This window comes from Lampris incognitus, chromosome 3 (assembly GCF_029633865.1).
Source record: "Lampris incognitus isolate fLamInc1 chromosome 3, fLamInc1.hap2, whole genome shotgun sequence".
Taxonomy (NCBI): domain Eukaryota; kingdom Metazoa; phylum Chordata; class Actinopteri; order Lampriformes; family Lampridae; genus Lampris; species Lampris incognitus.
In genome coordinates this window covers 114,463,677-114,476,857 of record NC_079213.1, presented here as the reverse complement: position 1 = coordinate 114,476,857, position 13,181 = coordinate 114,463,677, and the positions used below count along the sequence as shown (strand labels likewise).

Below are 13,181 nucleotides of genomic sequence, written 5' to 3'. Positions count from 1 at the left end.
AAGTGTTCCCGAGTCCTGATTTTCTGGTTCTGGTTGTCAACCATCAAAACAAAAACAAAAACAAACATGCTGCATGATTTCAACTTTGTGACACCAGTGTAAACCTCCCGGCTTTGCCTACAAGTCTGATAACAGTCAGACGGCCAGCTTTGTATTGTAAGTTGACTATACCGAACGTTAGAAACACTTTCTGGTGTATCTTTCCAAGACTAAAGGATGAAGTGATCCTGAACTTGGAAGGACACAGGATTCATGATGGATGTTGTGGTGAGAAACTGTGGTTACAGTCTTCGGTCCGGTCTGCCTTCAGGTCAGTCTGTTCCGCCATCATGAAGATGTGTTACCTTGCTTTTCCGTTTCTGGCTGATGATGATGCTCTTCATCATTATCATCCATTAGCCGAACCACTTATCCTGCTCTCAGGGCGACGGGGATGCTGCAGCCTGTCCCGGCAGTTATTGGGCGGCAGAAGGGGAGACACCCTGGACAGGCCACCAGGTCAACACAGGGCCCACACACTCACACACACACACACTCACACACACACACACTCACACACACACACATTCACACCTAGGGACAATGTAGTACGGCCGATTCACCTGACCTACATGTCTTTGGACTGTGGGAGGAAACCAGAGCCCCCGGAGGAAACCCACACAGACAAGGGGAGAACATGCAAACTCCACACAGAGGACGACCCGGGACGACTCCCAAGGTTGGACTACCCCGGGGCTCGAACCCAGGACCTTCTTGCTGTGAGGCGACCGCGCTAACCACTCCACCACCGTGCTGCCCATCATTATCAGTACAGTTAAGTTAACCATCTTCGTCATCATCATCGTCATCAGTGCACAACTCAAGACAACACACATACTGAAGAGATAAGTGCATCAGTTAAACACAGAAAACTTTATTTACAAAAGGCAAATTCTGCAAGGACATCATGACCGAGACAGAGGAGAGAAGAGCTACGGAACACACTGCTGCTGTACACAATATACAATATGACAGGACACATCTGATGGGGGAGGGAGAGAGAGAGAGAGAGAGAGAGAGAGAGAGAGAGAGAGAGAGAGAGAGAGAGAGAGAGAGAGAGAGAGAGAGAGTGGGATGGCTAACAGGACTGGGTGCAGTATGATGGACGGTCTTTTGCTTCCGTCTTGTTGGAGTTGAATAAAACGCCATGTTGGAGTTGGACGCCAGTCTCGGCGTGCCCTCAGGGTTTCTTCATAAACTGACTCCAGATCTGCTGCAGAGAGGAAGAGAGAGAGAGGGAAAGAACAAACAAGGAGAAAAGACAGAGAGAGGATTTTTAATTTTAACACAAGTCTTTATTTAACAAGAAACAGACTTTAACATGACATCTTTTTAAAAATATGAACAAAGACACTCCTCCATACCAACCTGTCCAATAAACACTCCACGTTCCACCACAGAACCGACTCACATACCAACTTAGAGAGAGACAGAGAGAGACAGACAGACAGACAGACAGACAGAGAGAGAGATTTTCAAAAGCCCATTTATTCAGTCCAACAGCTGATATTCAGAACATATACATCTTATTATAATCCACCTAAAAGACAAAAACAGTTCCAGAAAAAGCCTCATTAAGTAATCCAAAAACAAAAGTACACACACCTACAAACAGGTTCCAAACTCAAGTCTACTCCACATGCATGGCCCAACATCACAAACACACATTTGCCTCAGGAGGCCCCACAATGTGCAATAGATGGTGTTTACACAATATACATAAAAATGAATAAATAAATAAAAATAAACAACATAAGCCAAATATACAGCCAGGGCTCACCCTCGTTACACAAACTAGAAACGGAAAACCAGGTCTTCATCATGTCCCACTGAGCACAATACTCCCCCCATTCCCCATTTAAGGCTGAAAGCTTCTAAATTATCTACCATTTTGTAGTAGGCATGCTCCACCCTGAGTCGAGCCTTCAGCAGTCCTATAAGAACCTGCACAGGGTCCACACAGCCCACCGCCTGGGCCCGGTTCTTACAGCTCAGCCAGATGGCTAATTTGGCAGTGGCTAATATAAAATTTATAAGTGTGTGCGTACTTTTCTTCCTCGCTAGGTATTTGGAATCATACACAAACAACTGAAAGGAAAAAGCCTCCCCCAACCCCAAAAACCAGCCCCTTAACAAATCAAACACACCCACCAACCTAGCACACTGGACAAATAAACATGACATGCCTCCCTGTGACCAGGATCCAGATGCGCTCTGTGTCTGTTGGTGGCTATTGCTCCATGCACAGTTCTCCACTGGAGGTCAGCTGACTGTTTTTCAACCGGTAGCTTGTACAGGGACTGCCAGCAGCCTTTCGGGGAAGAGCCTGGGCCAAAAAACTCAAGAACACCTCGACACTTTAATGGCCTGTAGAGACTGTTACAGGGTCCCCGCGGGCGTCAGCAGATGTCCCAGCTTCACACATCTGGCCTCCTTCAGAGAAGATCTTATGCTGGCTGAGGACAGGGTCCGGGCCTGAATGAAGCTGTTGCAAAACAGTGGCTCCTCAAACAGCCACAGACCAGTCATAGCAGCAGGCTCCCTGGAGGCCTTCAGGATCTTCCATGCATCCAGGACAGAGGTGTAGAAAGGCAACAGGCCTGTGAGATCTGCCTCCTCCAGCCTCACCAGAAACAGTTGCTTACTGTACCCCAGACGACCTGCTGTCTGCAGGATAAGCTTGGCTGTGTCTAGCCACCACTCACCACAGTGATAAAACAGTCTCTGTGTGGTCTTCAGCCTAAAGGCCATCACTCCAGAGGCAATGTCCACAAGACCCTGTCCTCCTTCTTCCACTGGCAAGTATAAGGCAGAGGCTCGGATCCAGTGCTGCCCTGACCAGAAAAAGTCCATTATAGCCCGCTGAACACTGAATGTCTTCAATCAGGCCTCTTGCTGGAGGTAGAACAATCAGTTTGTGCCACAGCATCGAGGCAACCAAGGTATTGGCAACCAAAACTTGACCCCTATACGACAGCTGGGGTAGCAACCATTTCTATTCGGACAACTTGGCACACACTTTCTCCATCATTCCCCCCCCCCCCCAATTCTGCCTCTGATAATCCTCTATGCCTAAAAATACCCCCAACACCTTCATCCCTCTTCTCTCCCACTGCAGACCTGCAGGCAAACTAGGTGCTGCCCTCTCTCTCCACTGTCCTACCTGTAAGGCCTTACTCTTTGCCCAATTTACCTTTGCTGATGAAGCCTTCTGATATAAACCCAGACTGTCCTGTAGTTCCTCCATGTCCCCCTAATCCCTGACAAAAACATTTAAGTCATCCGCATAAGCAGAAACTATCAAAGGTGGGTTGTGTTGTGTGCCTGAGAGTGAAAGCCCATTGAGACGGCTTCTCAGCCTACACAGTAGAGATTCACCAGCCAGACGAAAGCTGCCCAGAAATGGGACAGCTCTGTCTTATACCCCTCTGCACGGGGATTGGCTGGCTCAACCCTCCCTCAACTTTTACCGAACACCCAGAACCACTGTACAATAACTCCACCCATGATACAAAATGGTCACCAAAAACCAAAAACTTTTGAGTACTGAAAACAAATAGCCATAGTCCACCCTGTCAAATGCTTTTTCTTGATCTAAGGAGAGAATGCCAGCGTCAAGATCATAAAGTTTACATAAGTCAATTACATTTCGAAAAAGAAAAAGATTATCCATTGTTGTTCTACCCTGTACACAGTATGTTTGGTCCATATGGACAAGTATATCCAGATATTCTCTCAATCTGTTTGACAGTGCTCTGGGAAGCACTTTCCACCATTAATAGTAAGCGACCCAACCCTGAGCCCCTGCATAAGATGGGTAGAAAAGAGAAAAAGATAGACACAGAAACAGACCGGTACAAACCAGAAAAAAGAATAAAGCACCCTGTGATGCAAGATCATAATTTATTTTACAACTTTTGTCCTTCTTACAGTTTCCCCCTTTACTGCCTTTCTCAAGGCTGACGTGTTTCTTAAGCCGAAAACGTTTTTATTTTTCATCAAGGATCTCAACACGAGCCCGTTTCTGCAGATGACCAACTGTCCTAATGAACTTCTCTGTATCATTAAAATAACCTTTTACTTTTAGTGACTTCCCAAAAGTTTCATCAAAAAAAAAAAAACGTATGCCCTCCAGAGAATTCAGATCTGTGCTGTGGTTTGATGTTTCACCTGCTGACACATTATCAGACTCCGAATCGTAATCCATGCCCTCAGCCTCACCTGTTATCTGGTTACTGGGAATCTCCTCCACACTCTCAGTATTCCCTTCAGTAGGCCTACCTCCACCCTTCACACTCTGTCCCTCACCACTGAGCACATCCTCAGCCTATGCCGGCTGCTGAATACAGCCACCTGTTCAGCTGCGAGTGTTTCTGTAAGCTCTGCCCCTGGCTCTGAGGCCATAGGCTTAGAGCCAATTTCCTCATCTACAGTTGGTGGAAAAGATTGTTCCTCTGACTGACTCTATTCTCCTCTCCCCGCCTCAGAGACGTTATTGGTTGGTGGGATGTTAACCTCTGCGGTGTTTGCTTCCGCTTGCTGTCTATGTGAACATGTGAACCGCTTATGGCCTACATTGGCACACTCAAAATATTTCAACTGCCCCGAACTAGCATACACCGTGTACGGGCCATTACCAAGTTTAACTCTAAAGGAAACCTCCAAACTCTGTCGGAGAGTCAAAAAACATAAATACCTGTCTCCTGAGTGACTGAACATGTTTTACCTTCGGATCTGTACATCCAAGATTTCCAGTTTTGAAATCACTGGTGAACTGAACAAACCTCCGTAGCTCATTTTCCAACAGTTCATTGGAGATAAACGGCGGAACACCTGACACTGTGATTCAGGTAGAGGGAACCGACAATGGGGAAACAGCAGTATAGATATTCCTGATAACTACACCCCTCTCAATCATCTCACTAACATGATGCTCCTCCTTCAAAAACATCACCACAGCCATGTTCCTCCTGGAAGCAAACAGGAGATTGTTATGATCAACTTGCTCTCCTACGGCCCACAAAACCTCCTCCACCGTCACGCTGGGCTCTGGCGGGACTATCCCAATCCTGTGATGGATGGATGGAGGTGGCGTCTCGGAAGACGCAATTCCTCCTGAAAACAACCCGACTAAATCACCAAACGCTCGGTAAAAAGTATCAATAAAATTTACCTGATCGTGAACATAAGACAGATGAAGAAAACAGGAGAAAATCTGAGAAAAATACAGCAAACAATTCAAGTTTCACGCCAACCTCACACTCACCACCCTCGCTCACACTCACACTCAACCTCCCCGCATGCAGTCAGTAATGATAGATCCAAAATGATGGAGAGAGGGGGGGGGGGGTAAAGGCCTTGATACACCAGGCTGACAGTCAGCTGTCGGCCAATGTTGGGCCATCGGCGAGCGTCTGTGAACCTAATTTTTGCGGTGTGCCCTGCACCATCGGCACTAGTCGGACCCGTCGGGAGCTTTTCGGCCAATTCAGCAGAGCCCATCGGTGAGAGAGATCACTCTGATTGGCTGTTCAGCTTAGCGAACCAGTGCAGAATGTACAGGCTAGCTGGCCGTCGGCTGTAGTCTTTGCGTTGTGTTCAAGTGCTACTTCTTGGCCCAGACGGCAGGCAAAGTGAGGCGACGCAACAGTCGGCCTTTGTCGCCTCTAGTCCGTTTGGTGTGTCTGGGCCCTTAAAAGAATCTGTACACTTCTGGTTTTATATGTGGGTTTACTGATCCATGAGGACACATAACATTAAACATGTTGCAAAGAAATGATTACACAAGTTATGGATACTGTAACACACACACACACACACACACACACACACACAGCTAAACGCTGTACTTTGTGTTAAGGATCGCTCCCATGCAGACCACTCAGCTGATGGTGGAGATGTTGTGTTGTTTTGTCGTGAGTTATTGTAAAGGTGTGAGTATAGTCCCGATGTTGTTGCGAAGCTGTTGTGTTGTGCGGCTGTGTTGTGTCGTGCTGTAGGAAAAGGAAACACACCTGTGTGCTGAACACAGAGATGAAAACCAAGTTAGCCCAGGACAACAGATGAGGAAAAAAAGGGAGACGGCTTCTTCAAATGTTGACTTTTCCCATGATTTGTCATGACTTTGACATGTGCAGTGTGACTGGTCGGTGTGTTGTGTAGTGTGACCACAGCATCATGTATGGTGTGTTACCTTCAGGGAGAGAGCTGTATCCTCCTGTAGGTCTCATTGGTGATGGTGAGACGTGTCAGCCTGGCGCCGTAGTAGTCTACAATGTAGTGAGAGCCGTCTGATGGACCCACGATCTACATGCACACACACACACACACACACACACACACACACACACACACACATATTGAAAACAGTTAAAATGTGTGTGGCTTAACCCAGTCACCGAGGGTGCACAAGCCAGTACATTCTTAGTGCCAGTCCCAAGCCCGGATAAATGGGGAGGGTTGTGTCAGGAAGGGCATCTGGCGTACAACCTTTGCAAGTCAAATATGCGGATCATAAATCAGATTTCCATATCAGATCGGTCGAGACCCGGGTTACCAACCACCGCCACCGGTACTGTGGGCCAGCAGGGTGCCGGTGGAAACTATGCTACTGTTGGGTGAAGGAGAAGGAGAGGGGGAAGTCTTGTCCAGAGGCAGCAGGAGAGGAGGAGGGCTAGGAGTGTGGAGGTGAGAGTCGGGATTTTGAATGTTGGCACTGTGACTGGTAAAGGGAGAGAGCTGGCTGATAGAGGTGGCACGGTGGCCCAATGGCTCGCGCTGTTGCCTCACAGCTAGAAGGTCTTGGGTTAGAACCCAGGAGATCCCAGGTCCTTTCTGTGTGGAGTTTGCATGTTCTCCCCATGTCTGCATGTGTTTCCTCCAGGTACTCTGGTTTCCTCCCACCATCAAAAAGACATGCATGTTAGGGTTAATACTCCCGTCTGTGCCCCTGACCAAAGCAATGGAACGAAGAACTGGAGGAGGTCCCCCTCCTTGTCCTTTCCTCCCTCTGACACACAAGTAGAGACACACATTGTTGCGTGCTTGACTGACATCTCGAAGTGGATGGCGACACACCACCTGAAGCTCAGCCTGGACAAGACAGAGCTGATGTTCCTCCCGGGGAAAGGTTGCCCGCACCGAGACCTGGCCATCACCATGACAACACCGTGGTGACGCCAACTCGGACTGTGAGGAATCTGGGTGTGATCCTGGACGACCAACTGTCGTTTGCTGCAAACGTTGCTCACTCCTGCAGATTTCTCCTCTATAACACCAGGAGGATTCACCCATTCCTCATCGATGAGACGGTACAGGTGCTCATCCAGGTTCTGGTCATCTCCTGGCTGGACTACGGCAACTCCTTCCTTGCTGGCACCCCGGTGTCGGCCATCAGACCTCTGGAGCTTGTTCAGAAAGCTGCAGCTGGTCTGGTGTTCAACCACCCTAAGTTCTCCCACACACCTCCCCTTCTCATGTCCCTACACTGGCTCCCAGGAGCTGCTCCCATCCAGTTTAAGACTCTGGTGCTGGTCTACAGGGCAGTAAAAGGAACAGCTCCTTCCTATCTCCAGGCCATGGTCAAGCCCTACACCCCCGCCCCACCACTTGGCTCTGCTGCCTCGGGACGCCTGGTTGCCCCGTCGCTCAGAGGCCCCTGCTGCCGATCGACCCGGTCCCGGCTCGGTTCTGTCCTGGTCCCACAGTGGTGGACTGAACTCCCCACTGATGTCAGGACAGTGGAGTCGCTGCCCATCTTTCAGCTCAGGTTGAAAACTCACCTCTTCAAGAACTACTGGTAACCTGTTACTTGTTCTTACCACTTACTGTATTCACTCATTTAAAACACAAAAATCTCTTTCTTGCACTTTTACTTTAGCACTGGTTTTGCTCTTAGATGCTTGTTTAGAGAGAAGATGCACTTATGACCTCTGATGACTAGTAGTTCTCCTGATTTCCTACGTTAAATGATGCACTTATTGTAAGTCGCTTTGGATAAAAGTGTCGGCTAAATGACTGGAATGTAATGTGACGTCCCTGGGCACTGCAGCTGCCCACTACTCCAATACAATACGATCAGGACAGAGGAAGGAAGAGAAGGAGACTTGGTGGTGGAACGAGGAAGTACAGCAAAGTATACAGAGGAAGAGGTTGGCAAAGAAGAAGTGGGATAGTCGGAGAGATAAAGAAAGTAGACAGGAGTACAAGGAGATGCAGCGTAAAGTGAAGGAAAGGTGGCGAAGGCAAAGGAAAAGGTGTATGGTGAGTTGTATGACAGGTGAGTTCACTAAGGAAGGAGAAAAGGACTTGTACCAGCTGGCTAGACAGAGGGACCGAGCTGGGAAGGATGTGCAGCAGTTAGGGTGATGGAAGGATAGAGATGGAAATGTGCTGACAAGTGAGGAGAGTGTGTTGAGAAGGTGGAAGGAATACTTTGAGGGGCTGATAAATGAAGAAAATGAGAGAGAGAGAAGGTTGGACGATGTAGGGATAGTGCTATTTCTAAAACGACGGCGCCACGAATGGAAGCCTTGGTTCTATGCTTTCTTGCACTTTTTGTTTTTGTTTATTTGTTTAGTTTCCAGCGCCCACTGACTGAACACATACAGCAAGAAGAACTTTTGGACAAACTGAACAGACGTTTTTACCGACTTTTGCTGAACGTTTTGATAAAAGTCTCCCCGAGCTTTTGGCTGGGGGAGCTCTATGTGGACTCCAGCGGAGTCGCTGATGGGGGAGGTGAGCCCGTGCACTTGTTTAACTGCAACAGTTGGGATTTTGAACTGCACTCCCATCAATCCACCGGGCGAATGCCTGCTCTCTGGCCAACAAGATGAACAAACTGCTACTCCTAAACTGAAAAAGCTCGGGACTCTTCCAGATCTGCCGCCTTGTGCCCCACTGAAACCTGGCTTAGTAATCACATACTGAAGAGTACGCTTCATGCGCCGCACTTCCAACTCCTCTTAGTGGACTGCAAAATGGAATTACTGCACAAAAAAAAAAAAAAAAAAAAACGGGGGGGGGGGGCAGCATATGCTTCTACATAAATTAAGGTTGGTGTACGGATGTCACAGAGTTGAACAAATCATGCAGCCCTCACTCAGAGACCCTTTTCACTGACTGTAAACCATTTTATCATCATGGGACTTTCCATCATTTATTCTGGTCAGTGTCTATATCCCACCCCAGGCCCGTGTTAAAGAGGCGTTAGAACACCTGGCTGATCAAATTACAAACATGGAGCGCAAATATCCAGACTACCTTCTCATTATCCTTGGGGATTTAAACAGAGAAACCTCAGCCACAAACCGCCAAAATACAGACAGCATGTCCCACCATGGACCAAAACACTCTGGATCATTACTACACAATATTAAAGGACGCTTATCGCTCTGTCCCCCGTGCAGCCCTGCTACTCTCTGATCACTGTCTGATTCAGCATATCCCAACCTACAGCCGGAAATTAAAATCTGCATAGGCTGTGGCTAAAAATATAAGAAAATGGACCAATGAGTCAAAACTGGAGCTCCAGGCCTGCCTCGACTGCACTGACTGGAGTGTTTTTGAGGCTGCATCTACAGACCTGGATGAACTTACTGACACTGTGACATATTACATCAGCTTTTGTGAGGACATGTGTGTGCCCACCAAAACTTTCTGTACCTTCAACAACAATAGGCCCTGGTTCCCAGCCAAACTCAGGAAGCTTTGTCCGGCCAAAGAAGGAGTCTACAGGAGTGGCAATAGGATCCGGTACAACAAAGCCAGAAATACACTCACAAAGGAGATCAGAGGGGTAAAAAGGTGCTACTCTGAAAAGTTGAAAAACAGGTTTTCTGCCAACAACCCATCATTAGTCTGGAGCGGTTTGAAAGACATGACCAACTACAGGAGACCATCCCTCCACACTGCAGGGAACCATCAACTGGCTGAAGATCTAAATGGGTTTTACTGCAGGTTTGATAAGCAAACTTTCCCACCCCTCACCCTCCCTGGCCACAATACACAACATACTGCACCCCCTGCCAGCCCCTCTCCCCTCCCCACTGAACTCCCAGCTCTTCCACAGACAAAAGACCAGGAAGTCACCGGGCCCAGATGGCGTGTCACCCTCCTGTCTTAAAGTCTGTGCTGATCAGCTGGCCCCATTCCCACACTGATCTTCAACAGATCACTGGAGCTGTGTGAAGTCCCCTCCTGCTTCAAGAGCTCCGCTATCATCCTGGTTCAAAAGAAAACCAATATCACAGGATTAAATGACTACAGGCCTGTCCTTCGGATGAGACGCTAAACCGAGGTCCTGACTTACTGTGGTCATTAAAGATCCCGTGACACATATCACAAAGAGTAGGGGTCCCCCAGTGTCCTGGCAAAGTGCCCAACCTGGCTCTCTCCATCTGGCCACCTAATCACCCCCCATGTAACTGGCTCAATGAGTCCTCCCTCTCCACCTCAAGCTGATGTGTGGTGAGCATTCTGGCGCAAAATGGCTGCTGTGCATCATCCAGGTGGTGCTACACGTTGGGAGTGGTTGAAGTTAGTCACCCCTTTCAATGTGAAGCACCTTGGGTGTCTTGAAAAGCGCCATATAAATGTAATGATTATCATTATTATTATCATTATTATTAGTGCCGTAACGTCTGTGGTCAAGAAATACTTCGAGAGACTGGTGTTGACCCACTTGAAGGAAATCCCAGGCCCCCTGCTTGACCCCCTGCAGTTTGCCTACCGAGCAAACAGGTCAGTGGAGGATGCGGTCAACATGGGATTGGACTACATCTTCCAACACCTCGACTCCCCAGGGACATACGCAAGGGTCCCATTTGTGGACTTCAGCTAAGTGTTCAACACCATCATCCCAGATATCCTCCACTCCAAACTCACCCGGCTCACTGTAGCAGCAGCCCCCGTCTGCCAGTGGATTAAAAACTTCCTGACAGACAGGAGGCACTAGGTGAGGCTGGGGAAAATCACATCCAGCATTCAGAGAATTAGCATTGGTGCTGCCCAGGGATGTGTGCTCTCCCCTCTACTTGTCTCCTCCTACACATATGACTGCATCTCAGGTGACCTGTCTGCTAAATTCCTGAAGTTTGCGGATGACACAACCACCACTGGCCTTATCTGGGATGGTGATGAGTCTGCCTATAGACAGGAGGTTGAACAGCTGGCCCTCTGGTGCGCCCATAACATCCTGGAGCTGAACACGCTCAAAATTGTGGAGATGGCAGGGGACTTCAGGAGCCCCCCAATACTGTCCCCCTCCCCATAATCAACAGCACGGTGTCTTCAGCAAAAACCTACAGATTTCTGGGTTCCACAGTCTCCCAGGACCTAAGGTGGACATCCAACATAGACTCAATCATCAAAAAGGCCCAGCAGAGGATGTACTTTCTCCACCGGCTCAAGAAGTTCAACCTGCCTCAGGAACTGCTGACCCAGTTCTACGCTGCAATAATCCAGTCTGTCCTCTGCACATCCACCACTGTCTGGTCTGGATCAGCCACCAAACAGGACAGGGACGGACTACAACAGACAGTTTAGGTCTGCAGAGAAACTCACTGGTGCCAATCTGCCCTCCATTCAGGACTTATACACCTCCAGACTCAGGAAATGGGCAGGCAACATCACTGCAGACCCATCACACCCTGGTCACAACCTGTTCCAATTCCTCCCCCACTAGTAGGCGCTACAGAGCACTGTACCCCAAACCTACCAGATATAAACAGTTTCTTTCCACAGGCTGTCATTCAAATGAACACTTAATACTGTCAAATAAATCCAATCATGTTGTATATACTGTACTGTACATGTAGTATATACTGTACTGTACATGTTGTATATACTGTACTGTACATGTAGTATATACTGTACTGTACATGTTGTATATACTGTACTCCACATGCTATATATACTGTACTGTACATATAGTATATACTGTACTGTACATGTTGTGTATACTGTACTGTACATGTAGTATATACTGTACTGTACATGTTGTATATACTGTACTGTACATGTTGTATATACTGTACTGTACATGTAGTATATACTGTACTGTACATGTTGTGTATACTGTACTGTACATTGTGTGTATACTGGTACACTCTGTCATGTCCATCTACCTCAGGCATGTATGTCAGTAAGCTGCTAACATGTATTTCAGCATCTCTGATATATTCTCTGCACCACTGCACCTTATCACCTCTTATTTCACCTGTATAAGTCAGTCCTTGTGTATATATGTGAAGACTGTTGTGTTGTTATTCTATGTTAAGTACACTGAGAGATGCATGAAACCGGAGTCAAATTCCACATGTGCAAATGTATATAGCCAATAAAATCTGATTCTGAATCAGGAAGTGTGGTGGATTAGTAAGGAGGAAGTGAGGGCAGCTATGAAGAGGATGAAGAGTGGCACGGCAGTTGGTCCTGATGACATACCTGTGGAGGCATGGAGGTGTTTAGGAGAGATGGCAGTGGGGTTTTTAACTAGATTGTTTAACACAATCCCGGAAAGTGAGAGGATGCCTGAGGAGTGGAGAAGAAGCATACTGGTACCGATTTTCAAGAACAAGGGCGATGTGCAGAACTGTAACAACTACAGAGGTATAAAGTTGATCAGCCACAGCATGAAGATATGGGAAAGAGTAATAGAAGCTAGGTTAAGAGGAGGAGAGGTGATGATCAGCAGCAGCAGTATGGTTTCATGCCATGAAAGAGCACCACAGATGTGACGTTTGCTTTGAGAATGTTGATTGAGAAGTATAGAGAAGGTCAGAAAGAGTTACATTGTGTCTTTGTAGATTTAGAGAGAGCATATGACAGAGTGCCGAGAGAGGAGGTGTGGTATTGTATGAGGAAGTCAGGAGTTGCAGAGAAGTATGTAGGAGTGGTGCAGGATATGTATGAGGGAGGTGTAGCAGTGGTGAGGTGTTTGGTTGGAATGACAGATGGGTTCAAGGTGGAGGTGGGATTACATCAAGGATCGGCTCTGAGCCCTTTCTTGTTTGCAATGTTGATGGACAGGTTGACGGACGAGATCAGGCAGGAGTCTCCGTGGACGATGATGTTCGCGGATGACATTGTGATCTGTAGCGAGAGTAGGGTGCAGGTGGAGGAGAGCCTGGAGAGGTGGA

The 13,181-nt window shown here is 47.7% G+C and overlaps 1 protein-coding gene across 1 annotated transcript in view; it reads right to left on the bottom strand.

Moving 5' to 3' along the window:
• Positions 1 to 902: 902 nt before the first annotated feature.
• tm2d1 (TM2 domain containing 1) overlaps positions 903 to 13,181 on the bottom strand; it is a 37,103-nt gene continuing 24,824 nt past the window's right edge. Inside the window, exons 6-7 of the mRNA XM_056277785.1 lie at positions 6,233 to 6,345; positions 903 to 1,252 (exon numbers count right to left, since the gene is read on the bottom strand). Coding sequence (XP_056133760.1) covers positions 6,235 to 6,345 — 111 coding nt within the window. The 3' untranslated portion in view covers positions 903 to 1,252; positions 6,233 to 6,234. The remainder of the gene's footprint in view (positions 1,253 to 6,232; positions 6,346 to 13,181) is intronic.